Consider the following 15,313-nt stretch of genomic DNA (forward strand, 5'->3'; position numbering starts at 1 on the left):
TTTTAAAGGCAGAGAGATTTTTTGCAGTGTGAACTAATTAATTGGGCACTTCCAAGGATGGAGGAGTTAAATTTGTCCTCCCTTTGTGCCTTCAGATTTCATTTTGCCCTTTTCTGGTCCAAAGCTCCTCCAGCTAAGATAATGTCCCTTGTCTCATTGGGGTTGCGTTTCTACAAAGTTTTGTGAAGTCATTTGGTTGAGCTGTCTCTCTCCTGCCCTTTAATTATCCCTCCTGGACCACTTAGCCACTTCTGTGGCCCTGGCATTTGAAGCATTGTACCTTTCCCTCAGAAAGGAAAATCAGGGGAATGCTGCTTCTCAGTCTCGGCCCCGGGGTCACGTGTATGACTTGACCTCTGAGTGTCAGCCTCAGCTCCAGGGCAGAAGCAGATGTGGCCTAGAATTCTCCACTGCCACCAGCTGTCACCTTCCGTTCTGCAGCAGAGGGGTCAGTGGGCAGTGGCAGCAGCCTTCCTCTGTCCTGCTCTGTGGGCGGCGAGGGGCAATGAAGGGGTGTAATAGTGTCACCATTTGGGAGGTTACTAAACGATTAAAAAAAAAACATCTGAGTAGGGCTACTGCCATGCCCTGATTCTCCCCCAACAAGGGGAGGGACGCGTTTGGATGGGACCTGGGACAGTCGTAAAGTCCGTACAGGGGACATACCCATGTCGGTACCCCTTTATCCTCACCTGAGGGTGGCACCCAGTTGCCACCTGCCATTCACTGCCAGTGTCTGAAAGCCGGACTAATGCTCCCTGGGCCGCGGGGCTGCTGTTCTCCATCTTCTTCCCACCCTCCCTGCTGTGGGCCGGTCCAGTTTTTGTTTCTGCCAGTAACTCCCCATCGGCTTCTACGGGTCCTTTGTGCTCTGCTATTCTGTCATCCGTGCCCAGACAGAACCCCAGAGGGTGTCACAGAGGCCAGGCCAGCACACGTTGCCTCCGTGACCTCAGAGCCACTCCTGGCCTAACACCTGTCCCAGGCAGTAACGTCCCCAGAGAGAGGGGGGTGAGCCAAGACCCTCCACAGGCACCTCTGTTGGCCCTATCCCAAGTCACCCTGCTCTGAGGCCCGCTCCTGCGGTGAGCCACAGAGGTGAAATCAGACTGCTGCATGGCCCCGTGCCTGTTTCCACCCGTGGTGGACCCCACACTGCAGAGGTCTGTAGGTTCTTAACAGTTTCTCAGCTACTTCCCTCATAGCAGTCATGTTCCCATGGGCTCTGGAAGTGCTGGACCTCGGCCGGGACCTGCTTTCCCTTTCGTCTCTACTTGAGACACACCAACCCCCGGGCCTCTGTCCCTAGCTTCTCCCCATCCCCATGACTCACCACCTTAAGGGTTTGCGGGTCATTTCAGGCTATTAATATGTTCCTTCTTCTTCAGCCCCTCCAAAGCACCTGCTCCTCGTCTTTGAATCTGTCCCATATAGTACATGATTGGGACTCCGCGTTTATTCTTCTAGCCCTGTTCACAGGTGTATCTAACATGGGCTTTCCCAAAATGCATAATATTCCCCCAGTGGATGCTGGGAAAGAGCCAGGGGAATGCTGATTTTTTTTTTCCCCTTGGTTTTTGTTTTCTAGAAAGGGAGAAGTAGGCCACATAACTTTGGAAACCTCTGATCTAAGCCACAGAGCTAGGGTGTGAGGTTGATGTTTCCTGTACTGAGGCTCACAAGGACCCTTCTCTGGCCCACAGCCTACGTGTACCCCAAGCCCGCCTCAACTCCTGTGGCTGGAAGACCTGCCGAGCTGACTGTGAGGGACCTCAGGGAAGGCACCCTCCATTTACCTGGGGCTGGAGAGTGGACCTCGCACTGGGAAAGAGGACAGGTGGCTCGTGCCCAGGCCATCTGGTAGATTGGGGTCGGGGCGGAGGGTGACTCCTGAGGGTGTCTCCTCAGGCCAGCATGCCCCAGCCTCTGTCCCCAGCGTGTCATCTCAACTCTCTAAGCTACTCACTCCTGACTTGGTGAGCCTCTTAGGTTAGTCTTGGACGAGTGACGGTCAATTACCACTTCCTCTCCAAATCAGAGGATACTCCTAAACTACACATTAACATCCGCGATACTTTAGTGCCTGGTTAATTGAAGTTTTGCTGTACTGTAATCATAGCATTTTTACCTCCACACACCAATGGAGAAAAAAGAAATTCTGGTTAGTTATGGGTTATGGTTAGCTGAGTTTAATTAACATTTTATTGTCTTGACATATTTTTCTTATATTCTTTCAAGGGAGATGCCGTTAAAGACTTAATGCTTCGCTTCCTGGGTGAAAAGGCTGCAGCAAAGAGACAGGTCTTAAATGCCAACTCAGTAGAACAATCTTTTGTTGGACTGAAGCAGCTAATTGTAAGTAAAAATATATTTGATTTTCAGTATTGTTTTTTTGATAGTATTTTCAGTATTTTCCCTTGAGTTAATTGCTTTGAATATATTATCCAAAGCCTTTGCACATAAATAGAATTTTGTTGGATTAGATACCAGCCCTATGCTGCAAAACTGTTATACTTTCAACTTAAGTTAAAAACCAATTAGTTTAAAAGTCATTATTTTAAACATTTTTTAGTTGTTTATGATGTTGTGGATGGAACCCAGGGCCTCACACAAGCAAGGCAAGGCACTTGCTCTAGCACTGAACAAAATCCCAGACCCACAAAAAGCCCTTGTTTTAAATAGCTGCATTAGTTAAAGCTGCATATACATCGATTAAATGTTACATCAAATACATGAACTAGAGATACAAAGTTTGTTGTTATTGTTGTTTCACATTGGGCTGCACCCAGTGCCTTTGCTCAGAGCGAACTCTTAACCCCATGTTCAAATTTCACTCCTGGGGCTGTTCAGGGGACCAAGTGCAGTAGTGGGCATCAAACCAGAAAGCCAGATTGGGCCACGACTAAGAAAAGCACCTTGCACCCCTCCCCTTGTACTATCGCTCCAGCCCTGAGATAGGTAAAATTTTATTTTAATTCTTTATTTAATCTTTTTTATTTTTTTAATTTACTTTTATTTTTATAAAGCTGTTCCCGATGATTTATTACATTCGATATTCCAACACCCGTCCCACCACCATTACACCTTCCCACCACCATTATTTACAATTTTCCCAACTACTACCCAAGTTGTAGTTGGCCCCCGTTGCCGGCCCCAAATAATTTATTTAATATTGCTTGTTATGGATAATTCACTCAATTAGTTTTTAACATAAATTTTATTTTATCATTTTAGTTCAGAACCTTTGGACTGGAGCAATAGCACAGCGGGTAGGGTGTTTGCTTTGCACGCAGCCGACCCAGGTTCGATTCCTCTGTCCCTCTCGGAGAGCCCAGCAAGCTACCGAGAGTATCACGCTCGCACGGCAGAGCCTGGCAATCTCCCCGTGGCGTATTCGATATGCCAAATACCGGAAACAACAAGTCCCACAATGGAGACGTTACTGGTGCCCACTCGAGCAAATTGATGAACAACAGAATGACAGTGCTACAGTTCAAAACCTTTGTTTCATAGGGTCATATGGTTTGAACCTCAAAAACTATTTGGAAGCCTAAGACTTTCAAACTTGCTCTCACTCTTGGTCTTATAACAGAGGCTTTCTCCAAAATAACTAAGAGAACTCATTTGCTTTCATCTTACTGCCAACTAAAAATACAGGTCTATCCATGACAGTGTTTTTTTGTTTTGTTTTGTTTTTAAATTTTTATGTTCTTTCTGAGTCTTGCAAGGGTTATGGCAATTATATAGGTGCGGACATCCTTGTAATTTTTTTATTTTAGCAGTTCTCAGTACTTTTTTTTTTTTTTTTTTTTTTTGCTTTTTGGGTCACACCCAGCGATGATGCTCAGGGGTCACTCCTGGATCTGCACTCAGGAATTACTCCTGGCGGTGCTCAGGGGACCGAACCCGGGATGCTGGGATTCGAACCCGAGTCAGCCGAGTACAAGGCAAACGCCCTACCCGCTGTGCTATCGCTCCAGCCCCTCTCAGTGCATATTTTATCTCTACTTAGTATCGGTAGTAACTTACTAATAACAGTAGTATCTAGGGCAGAATAAAAACTTTGTGATGATTAATTTTTTCAGTACCCCGTTTTGACTAATTTGGTATGATTTTAATATTGAATGCATAGATTTCTAAACATTGTTAAACTTTTGAATAGCATGCATGTATTTTATTATTATTGAATTGCTGAATTGCTGATACCATGCATGTTTATTTGTTTCTAAAGAATTTATTATCTGTTAGGGAGCATTAATCACATTGGCTTACTTTTAGTTTAAGGAAAAAAATATCAGAAGATAATCATGAAAACATTGTTGTTCAGTGGGCTAGAGAGATAGTGTAAGGCACTTGCCTTACATGCAGCCGACCTGGGTTCTATTCCCAACACCCTATTTGGTCCCCTGTGCACTGCCAGGAATGATTTCTGAGTATAGAGCCAGGAGTAAGCCCTGAGCATTACAAGCTGTGCGAAGGAAGGAAAAGGGGGGTAGGGAGTGAGGGAGGGAGGGAGTGAGGGAGGGAGGGAGGGAGGAAGGAAGGAAGGAAGGAAGGAAGGAAGGAAGGAAGGAAGGAAGGAAGGAAGGAAGGAAGGAAGGAAGGAAGGAAGTTTTGCTAGCTGTGGAAAGAAAGAAAGAAAGAAAGAAAGAAAGAAAGAAAGAAAGAAAGAAAGAAAGAAAGAAAGAAAGAAAGAAGAGAGAGAGAGAGAGAGAGAGAGAGAGAGAGGGAAGGAAGGAAGGAAGGAAGGAAGGAAGGAAGGAAGGAAGGAAGGAAGGAAGGAAGGAAGGAAGGAAGGAAGGAAGGAAGGAAAAGAGAAGAAAAGAAAAGAGGAAAGAAAATGTTGTACAGCCAATTCAGATTCTATCTTCTGCATCCTATATAGTCTCCCCAGCAACATCAGGTGTGATCCCTGAGCACAGAACCATGAGTAAGTTCTGAGCATTGCCAGTTGTACCCCAAAATAGAAATAGTTATTGTAGCCATCTAGAAATACTATCAGACATAACCACATTTCAAATCTTTTTTTTTTTTTTTTGCTTTTTAAGTGACACCCAGCAATGTACAGGGGTTACTCCTGGCTTTACACTCAGGAATTACTCCTGGCGGTGCTCAGGGGACCATATGGGATGCTGGGAATTGAACCCTGGTTGGCCGTGTGCACGGCAAATGCCCTACCCGCTGTACTATCACTCCAGCCCCTCAAATCGTATTCTTCCTTTGCTAGCTTCCACTCACTTTTGTATTCTTGAATCATTCCTCCAAGGTTTCTAGCTGGTTTGTGTGATGTGAATTAAGTAAAACAATCCTCCTACATCTTAATATAATCAGAGGGGCACACTATTAAAGGGATTTATGGAGGCACTTGGCTTTGGGAATGAATCCCACTGGCTGTATAAAACTCTTGATTTGAAATTCCACCTACACCCTGACTGCTTGCTCTTCAGAATCACATCTGTCCACATAGAACAGACCAGTGAGTAATCTGCAGATATGTTAGTTTCAACCTCTAACAGATAGTGGCTGGGACAGAGAGGTAGTACAGCTGGTAAGGTTGCTTGCCTTGCATGCAGCCGCCTGGGTTTGATCTCTCGTATCCCGTATGGTTCCCCTCTCACCGCTGGGAGTGATTCCTGAGCATCGTTGGCCCCAAACAAAAGCAAACAAAATCAATGGCTTTTCCTGCTTCTCTTCTTTAAGCGTTTGCCTTCTTATTTTCCTCATTTGTGACTTTGGGAAAGCCTTCAGATCTCATACTTTTCAAGCAAGTTTCAGTTCCTCCACCTGTAATAGTTAAGGGACAAAAAAAAAAAAATAGTGAGGTTTTAACTTTGCAGCTTTTTTCAGTCAGAAGTGACAGCCTGTAAACTCAGCTGTAAGGGAAATGGAACTTTTTAAAGGTCTGTTTGGGGAAAGCATGTGTTTGAGTCTCCTGTGTAGAGATCGGCATTGATGTGTGAGTGACTTGATTGTACTCAGTATGTATAATAGAAGTCAGAGTAGTATAATAGTTGTTTGTTTTGTTTGTTGGTTTGGTTGTGGTTTTTTTTTTTTTTTTACAATACCCCAATATCCACACAGTAGCAGGACACAAGTGTTAGGAATATCACTAGGAGGCAGCAGTATTGGAGAGAGAAGAGTCTAGAGTCAAGATTTTGAAGAGGAGTTTTTCTTTGTTTGCACAGTAACATTTAGCCGAAGACAAGAACAAAATGTTCCTTCTTAACTGATTGGTTCTCCTGAGTTCAGACGTATTCACTCTTTTTAATTTTGTGACTATTTAAAGCTGCAGTGGACAGGACCCCTGAGCCTGCAGCCCCTGGCCACCCAGAGCTCCTTGGCAAGCAGCCCAGCTGAGCCAGGAGTGTACAGAGGGCCTGAGAGCAGTGCGGCATAGAACCCAGGATCAGGGCCCCAAGGAGCCGGAGGGAAGATCCCCCACCAGGGTCAAGAGGATACAGCCTGCAACAGACACGAGTGCTCACTCCCTCTCCCTGGGATGGGACCTTCCTACTCTGTGATAAATGGAAGAACAACAAATCTGGACACTCAGAACTTCCTGTCAGTTCTTGTGTCTTGTTAGCTTTCTTTCACCTCTGATCTTTTGCTTATTTGGGGTATCAGGAACATAGTTCAGTGGTAAATCACTTGCCGTGCATGTGTAAGACAATAGACAAATAAGACTCTCCCGGTTCTATTTTGAGATGCACAGATACTTTTGGTGGTCTGGGAGCCATTGAAAATTGTATGCCCCACTACTGCCTTTTTATCATTTTTTTTTATCAGCATCTTCTTTCATGGGCTGGAGCGATAGCACAGGGGTTGGACGTTCGCCTTTCACGAGGCCAACCTGAGTTCGATTCCTCCACCCCTCTCGGAGAGCCCGGCAAGCTACCGAGAGTATCGAGCCCGCGCGGCAGAGCCTGGCAAGCTACCCGTGTGTATTGGATATGCCAAAAACAGTAACAATAAGTCTCTCAGTGAGAGATGTTACTGGTGTCCACTCAAACAAATCGATGAGAAACGGGATGACAGTGACAGTGACAGTGATCTTCTTTCATATTTACAAAACTGTGTGTCCTCAGAAACTTAAGTAAGAATTACTTGTTTAGGTGGTCACAGACTTTTGCTTAAGCTGATCAAGATTTCATTTTAGTAAATAACAACCATTTCATTGAGTTCATTTCACTGAATTATTCTAGAATTATTCCTGTGACTGAAAAGCTTTGGGAAGGAGAGATAGGGAAGTGTTGTTTTTTTAATGAAGGGAGAAGAGCTAATTTTCAAATACCTGTATACTTTATCAGTTGCTAATGAAATTAGAGGCCCTAAAAGGTAATTATTTTCATGACCATCTGAAACTTAGGAAGTAGACTATTTCATGCGAAAGGAGTTTTGTTGTCCTCTCTCTTTTTGGCCTTTGAAAGAAAAAAACAAAACAAAACCAGCAACAACAACTATTTACTATGGGGGCGGGAGAGATGGCCTGACAGCCTGGAGCACATGTTTTGTATTTGGATTCCCAGCTTCAATCCTCAACGCTGCCTCACGAGCACTGCCAGGAGGAGCCCCCACGCCCCTGAGCACCGCTGGCCCTCCAAACAAAACAAACCTGCTCTAAACTGGTGACTGGCGAGATAGCTCAAGTAGGGATGCTTTGGATGCTCCAGGACCCGTGTTCTAACCTCCGTATTGCATGCCCCGCTGCTCAGGCACTCAGAGGATGGTGGTGCTGGCTCAGCAGGGCCCAAGTAGGTCCCCACCCTCGGGACCTAGTAGTGAGCTGCCCCTGTGGTTGGCCCCCTGGCCCCTGAGTATCCCATTAAAAAAAAAAAGAAACGCTATAATGCTATATCATGAGTAGCAGGCTATATTTGAAGTATGACGCTATTTGATGGTGAATTTTAAAAGTACATACAGAGCTGTTCACAGTGATTACAATCACTTTGTTCCACAAGTTCTCGTCTTACCTTCTTTTATTATTTCTAGTATTAATAAACACATGCAAAGGTTAGTGGTTCCCCCCACACACCCCTTGCATTGGACATACCGGAAAGACTAAAGGTTTTAGTAGCAGTCCTAATAAGGTTATTTATTTAAGGCAGGAACTGTATTTATGAGAAAAGATCATTAGATCATTACCTTGCCATGGTATTTTAATTATGTCCTAAAATAATTCTATCATCTTTAAGACAAGGCAAAAATTTCTAAATGTATTTTCCTAAGTAATGTCAGAGTGTTCTAGGATTGTAATTTACAGGAAAATGAATGTCATAGCCGGTAGAGAAGGACATTTTAATCACTTTAATGCTATCATATATAGAGTTAATGATTCCCTTTGAGCTGTAGATGGGAAAGTTATGTACATACTATTAGTTACTTTAGTGATTTTTATTAGACTCTTTTTCTCATCTTTTGGAAGTTGTCGGATACCTACGTTCAATTTTTCAAGTATAGCCTATATCTTATTTCCTAGCTGGAAAATAAAAAGTAATACTTATTTAAATGTAGATCTTTTTCTATAATCACACTGACTTCATTACAGAATTCTCTATGATAAGGGGAGTATCATGTAAGATTTCCTCCTCAGGGCCCAGCTGTATGTAGATACTTTTGTTTTATCTGGAGGGTGAGTATTCCCTGCCTGTCCTTAAGGTTCAGCAGGGCTACTCCCAGCTGTGCTAGGGGTAGGGTGACAAGGAATGAACCCAACTCCTTTGCATGCGCGACGTATGCACCCTACCAGTTGAGTCACATCCCAGCTCTCATGGTTTACTTTTAATTTAATTTTTATTTTTTAATGGGGGGCAGTGTATTCTTTTATTTATTTATTTTTATGTTTGGCTTTTTTGGGTCATACCCAGCAATGTTCAGGGGTTACTCCTCCTCTGTACTCAGGAATTAGCTCCTGGCAGTGTTCAGGGGACCATATAAGACGCCAGGGATCGAACCCAGGTTGCCGTGTGCAAGGCAAATGCCCTACCCGCTGTGTTGCTCAGGCCCCGGCAGTGTGTTCTTAAGTGGAGCTCATGTAGCCTGGTGGCCCCGCCCAGCAGTTCCCAGCCAGCAGACCAGTACTTGAATGTGAGGGCCCAAGAGTGGTGCCGCACAGGCCCTGTGGTGTTGGGGGTTTCCCAGCACCTCCCCCCCACAGTGCTCGGAACCTCCAGAGCCACACCCAGCAGTGCCCAGGGGAACATGTGGCGCCAGGGATCAAAACTGGGCACAGTAGCATACATCTCTCTAGCCCTTAAGATTAATTTCTTTTCCCACTAAATATTTGACACCTAGGATTAAAAATGGAGGAGAAGCATTGGGGGAGGGGAACGAGAAGGTAGAAAACAGTGAAATAAGGGCCATGGTGATAGCTTAAAGGGCTAGAGCATGGGCTTTGCATGGGAGAGAGCTGGGTTTATCCTGGTACCACACAGTCACCTGAGCACCACCACATGGCCACACACAACGCCCAAGAACTGAGCTGGGAGGAACCTCTGAGCACCACAGGGCATGGCCCACCCCCCCCCCCCCCCAATATACACACCACCACCACAACACACCCCCAAAGAGAAAAGAATAGATACAAAATAATAAGGCTTTTTCCTCTGGTGAGACCCTCGTTTTCTGTTGAACACTTCCCCCCCTCTCCCCCCTCTCCCCCCCCTCTCTCTCTGTCTTCTTGTCTCATTTCTCCAAGTACATTCTCTAAGATTCTCTAAGTGCCTCTCTCTATCCCCCCACATTTCTCTCAGTACATTTCTCTAAGTAAAACTATTTTCTTTCCTAAGAATTAAAAAAAAATACTTTTTTAGGAATTGTAATTCTCTGGGGGAAAAGAATAAGGATTTTTTCATGTAGCAGGCAGTGGGAGCCGTGGCTCTCTTAGAATATTGAGGGAGCACAGCCATGCTTAGTGAAGGAGGGCAGCTTTGGGCCACGTGCTGGGTTGGGTCACCTTGATCCACTTGATCAAGTGTCTTGATCCACTTCACCCCTACTGCAAACCTGACCTGGCACACCGCTCAGGCTTCAGATTGAGAGGGGGCGGACAGGGGCCGACTCTGCTCTCTCCCAGCTTTCTTCTGTTACAGAGAAGCCCTGGTCTTAGGCAGATCTGCAAAGCGAAAGAGACCATCAGAAAACTGGGGGTTTTTGAAAGGCTGGAGAAATAGGCCCTGCTATGAGCTTGTGCGACTAGGAAAGAGTTGTCAAACAAGGAAACGCTCCTGTCTGTGCCTCCCACTCTCCGGCCAGACTCTCACACCAGAAGATGGACTCTGTCTAAGCTGGGTATCAGTTCCTCTGCGGAGCCACCTCCTGTCCCGAGTGGCGGGAGAGTCCCTCCATGGCCCCAGAGAAGAGGATGCGGTCTGAGAGGGGTCTAGTCCTCACCTCCTCTCCCAGGCTCATTGTTCCCCCAGAAGACTGCCAGGAAGATGCAGAGAAGGCGGCCAGGCTTGCTGCCATGTGTTGTTAGTGTCGCCAGCAGGCTGCCAACTCGGTGGAGAGGAGGTTTCCATACTCCCTGCCATATGCTGTTTGGTGTTAAGAATTGTCTGCAGGAATTAGGTCGGCCTGACTCTGAGAAAATTGGCTGTCAGGTTAGTCTAAGTTTCCTCAGATATGACTGCATCTCATTTGGAGAGCATTGATATTAATCAGAAAATTGCCGAGCCTAATAATGGAACACTCAGTCAATAGTGACAATTATATCCAGCTTATCTTTCAGTCATCTCTGCGGCAATTTTGTTGGAACATAAACATTCCTGCTCTCTACATTCAGTTAGGAAAGAAGCCACTTTTTAAAGATTTTACATTACTAAAAAAGAAGAAGAAGAGAGAAAAACGATAGATTTTTGCTTCCTTTTTTTAATAGTAGTGATCTAGTTTGAGATTTAAAAGCACATCTTAGAGGATGAAGCCTTGGTGAGAGCTGAAACTTTCTATATGATATATTCTGCTATGTTAAAACATTTATGGAGCATTCCTACTTGCTCAGTACTTGCAGATAATTTTATTACACATTTAAATGTTTTATTAGGGGTTAGTGTCTCTACATAATGAATAGAAAATAAAATAGGAATTTTTGCTGTTTAAAATATTTGGTTGAGATATTTATTGTTGACTATATATTCTTATTCATCATCATATCTTCTCATCTGTATATTTTTGCATCTACACACTTTTCCGTTTATCTTCCTTTGGAGTCTCTCAAATAGATCCCGAGTACAGGGCTGGAGCGATAACACAGTGGATAAGGCGTTTGCCTTGAATGCTTCAATTCCCGGTATCCCATGTGGTCCCCCAAGCACCGCCAGGAGTCATCCCTGAGTGCAGAGCCTGGAGTAACCCCTGAGCATTGTCAGGTGTGACCCAAAAAGAAAAAAAAAATAGGTCCCAAGTGGGACTCTTTGGGGGGATACTGCTTCTAGTGGTTCCTTATCTCCTAGCTCAAGCCAACCCACCCAACCCCCCCTTTATTTTCCATGAAAAGGCCTCTTGGTTCATGCTTTCAGTGCCATACTTAGTAGTAACTTATACTTAATATTTGGTTTTAAAAGATATCATTTCAACAAGCAGTCATTTGGCTCCTGCATTACAAACATTCCAAGTCAGAGATGAGGTGAGGGGTCCCCTTTGCAGCCTCCATGTGGGCCCCAAATGGATGAGGTAGACCGCCAGGATGGGAAAGCCTGCCTGCCTGCAGAGTAGGGCTCACCTTCAGAGGACCATTAATCACTCTTCTCCCCAGAGAACCAAGTTCCTTCCCCTTGGCCTCTGCTGCCCGACTGAGAATGTGTTTATATTTGTGCCAACTCTCTTACAGCCATGAAAAATCAGGTTCTAAGAAAATGTTTTCGAAGATGGGTAAGTTTCAAGTGAGAAAAGGACTCAGGATAATGAGTTAAGATGAGTAGTTCCCACAGAAGAGCGTATCATTGTTCGCTGTTGGCTTTCTTTCTCTTTGTCATGCCCAGGTGTTTTCTGCAATTAAGGAAGGGCCACAATACCCACTTCCAGTGTGGAGGCAGCGGCCTGTGTGTCAGCTGTGTGAGTGTTTAAAAGGTGCCCCTGTGACATGTTCTGACTGGCGCTCACCACCCAGCCTGAAGTTCTCCCGTAATGTGTCCACTCGCTAATGTAGCTCCCACAGCCTAGCCGACACCGGCAGTTTCCTGGCTGTCCTCTCCCTGCCTCCACACCCTGTTGAATTGAGCATGCCCTACCTGCTGCTTCATCAGTCTTCCAGCCCTTGGCCCGTTTTGCTTATACGGTAACCCCAAAAGAATTACGAAAAGGTTCATACTCAAATGTTGGGGAGCTGGAGCGATAGTACAGCGGGGAGGGCGTTTGCCTTACACGTGGCTGACCCAGGTTCGATTCCCAGCATCCCATAGGGTCATCTGAGCACTGCCAGGAGTAATTCCTGAGTGCAAAGCCAGGAGTAACCCCTGTGCATCGCCGGGTGTGACCCAAAAAAATCAAATAAATAAATAAATAAAATAAAGTGATCATGAATTTAAGTTATGGCAAAGGATGCCATTAGTTTCTAGTCTGTCATATGTTGCATATGTGTTTTAAGTACATGTTAAATATATTTCAGTCAACAGCTGAGACAATAGAATGAGCTCATTTAGTTTTGGGGAGATACTTGTAACCATCCATTGGACTTTCAGTGCTTGTTGAAAGCCTCAGATTAGCACACTTGTCTTAAAAGGAATCTCACTTCATTTTTTTTAACTTGCGTCAAGTTGTCAGAAAGGTCCTTACAGCGCTCACTGTTCGGGTTCTGGTTCCTAGCAGCCCTCTCCCGACAACTATGAGCAGCTGTGTACCTCCCTCCTGCCTGATCCGGGCTCTGGCCTCTGTCCCTTTCCCTGCTACACCAGGAAGTGCTCTTTTCAGAAAACCAAACCTGCTTGCCCTTCCAGTCTTTCATGACCTGTGTCTCTCTGCCAGTACTAAAGTTGAGCCTGCTGACCTGCACATCCCAGCTTGCTGTAGCATAGTGACCACATTATTTAGGGCCATTACCTTCCAGTAACCCTTCAGCACTGTGGACCTGTCCCTCCTATGGTGGCCCCCAATACCTTTAAAATTCATTTTACTTTTTCCCTTTCTTTTTTTGGCAGCGTGAGCCACACCCAGTCTTGGTCAGGCCTTACTCCTGCCTCTGCACACAGGGATCACTCCTGGCAGGGTTCGGGAGACCATATTGGGTGTTGGGGGTCAAACTGGAGTTGGCCTCATGTAAGACAATCACTGTACAGCTCCCAAATTTGCCCTACACTTTTATGATATTCCACCCTAGTCATGCTTGTGAAGGTGATAGACCTTCTCCCTGGGTTTGGAGAAGAAAGTGGGTCCCTTCTGTCAGACGCCTCGCCTTCCCAAAGCCAGCCCTCACCCACTGACACAGTTCCTAACCCTTCCCTCCAGACCCTGTAGGTTGCATTCTGGAACCTTATGTAGAGATTGTCCTCTGCTTCTGACATGTAGTCTACCTGCCTCCAACTGGGTCCTTTTGACATTCTCAAGTAGTTGGTTCACAACATGCAGAGAACAAATGCTTGTCTCTTACCTTCTAGGATTCTTCTCACCCTTCCCCGCTGATAGTTTGGGATCTCTGACTCATTATCTCACCTCGCTGTCAAACCATCTCCCACAGAGATCTCTGGTGATTCTGTTATACTGTTGTCTCTAGGTCTACCTCGTCCTCCTCCTGCTGTTTCTTCCTCTCCCTATTCCTCCTCCCCTTCTCCTGTCCTTCTCCCCTTCCTGTCCTCTTCCTCCTCTCCCTCCTCTCTTCTTCCAAACCCTCTCCCCCTGGACACTCTCCCTTCACTCTCCTCACTGTTTCTTCCATTGGACTCCAGGTCCAGTCTTCTCAGCCCACAATGCTGCAGAGAGGGCTTCCTTCTATTTAAAAGATTTTTCTACTGGGCCGGGAAAGAGTACAGTGGGTTAGGTGCTTGCCTTGCTGTGCCTGACCTGGGTTCAATCCCCAGGGCTACAAGTGTTCCCAGGACTGTGAGTGTTACCAGGAGTGATTCCTTTAACAGAGCCAGGAGTAAGCCAGGTGTCCCCAAAACAAAGAACAAGTATATCTATTTCTGGGTTCCATGTACAAGTAGATATACCCATGTATCTATTTCTGTGTATTATCACACTACAACTTTTTTTTGTTTGTTTTTTGGGTCACATCTGGCGGTGTACAGGGGTTACTCCTGGCTTTGCACTAAGGAATTACTCCTGGCAGTGCTCAGGGGACCATATGGGATGCTGGGTATCGAACCTGGGTCAGCCACGTGCAAGACAAACACCCTACCCACTATACTATTGCTCCAGCCCTACACTACAACTTTTATGAAAATTCAATGTAAATTATTAAGCAGAAAAATGAAATGGGAATCCTGTACCAGGTACCTTCTTGCTATCTTTGCTTTCAACTAGACTGAACAGTTTCCTGTCCAGCAGCTGTAGCAGACTCTCGGTTTCTGGGCCCGTCTCATCAGGGACAGCCCCAAGCCAGCCGCAGTTCTTAAAGTAATGATGCCTGGGCCCGGGGCCACCAAATGCCCCGTCAGGACACATGGGAATATCTCCGGCTTTGTGGTCCTCTTGGTCTCTGGGCCACTGCCGTGTCTGCTGTGACTGCCACCGTTTCCGTACAGATGAGGGGACTGGGGCCCAGAGCCGCCTTCACTCAGGCCGTGGGGCAGCAGTGCTTCCTAACGTAGGCATGCTCCCCGCATCCTGCTTACGGGGTTTCTGTCAAGTGAAGTCAGTTTCTGGGAGGATGGCCTTGACGTCCATGTTCTGCAGGCCAGCACGCGTCGTCCCATCAGAAGAGAGCAGGAATTAATAGCCCCTGAATCCCGGACCTGCTTGGACGGATACACACCGAACTGGTTCAGACACGGCAGAATATTTTCCCCTCTCACTTTTCCACATTTGCAATTCATGGAAAATATACATAGCTACTTTTATTATATAAAGTGGTTATTACTTTGGCTCTAGACCAGGGAAAATGTATAAAGATAAATTTAGTAAATTATCTTCACCAGCCCCAAAATACTTCTAAGCTGTCAACCAGGATATGGAAATCCTGTATTACTTGCGATCGATTTGTCCGTAATGTAGACTGCTTGGGGGACGGCGGCTCCAGCTTCAGTCTCACAGTTGGCCGGTTACTCCCAGGCTTATTCGGAGGTCTGCAGACTGGCTAGTGAAGAGCACAGTCTACGACAGCGCAGAGGCATCATATGGTCGAGGGACGGTTTTAGTAGCAGGAAGCCTGGTTGCATTACATATG

General features: G+C 45.7%; 1 protein-coding gene across 1 annotated transcript in view; it reads left to right on the forward strand.

Moving 5' to 3' along the window:
• Window positions 1–15,313, forward strand: part of TRAPPC12 (trafficking protein particle complex subunit 12) — a 73,888-nt gene that overhangs the window by 14,640 nt on the left and 43,935 nt on the right. The window contains exon 3 of the mRNA XM_055120949.1: window positions 2,239–2,355. Within this exon, the coding sequence (XP_054976924.1) occupies window positions 2,239–2,355 (117 nt within the window). The remainder of the gene's footprint in view (window positions 1–2,238; window positions 2,356–15,313) is intronic.

Source organism: Sorex araneus, chromosome X, assembly GCF_027595985.1.
Source record: "Sorex araneus isolate mSorAra2 chromosome X, mSorAra2.pri, whole genome shotgun sequence".
Taxonomy (NCBI): domain Eukaryota; kingdom Metazoa; phylum Chordata; class Mammalia; order Eulipotyphla; family Soricidae; genus Sorex; species Sorex araneus.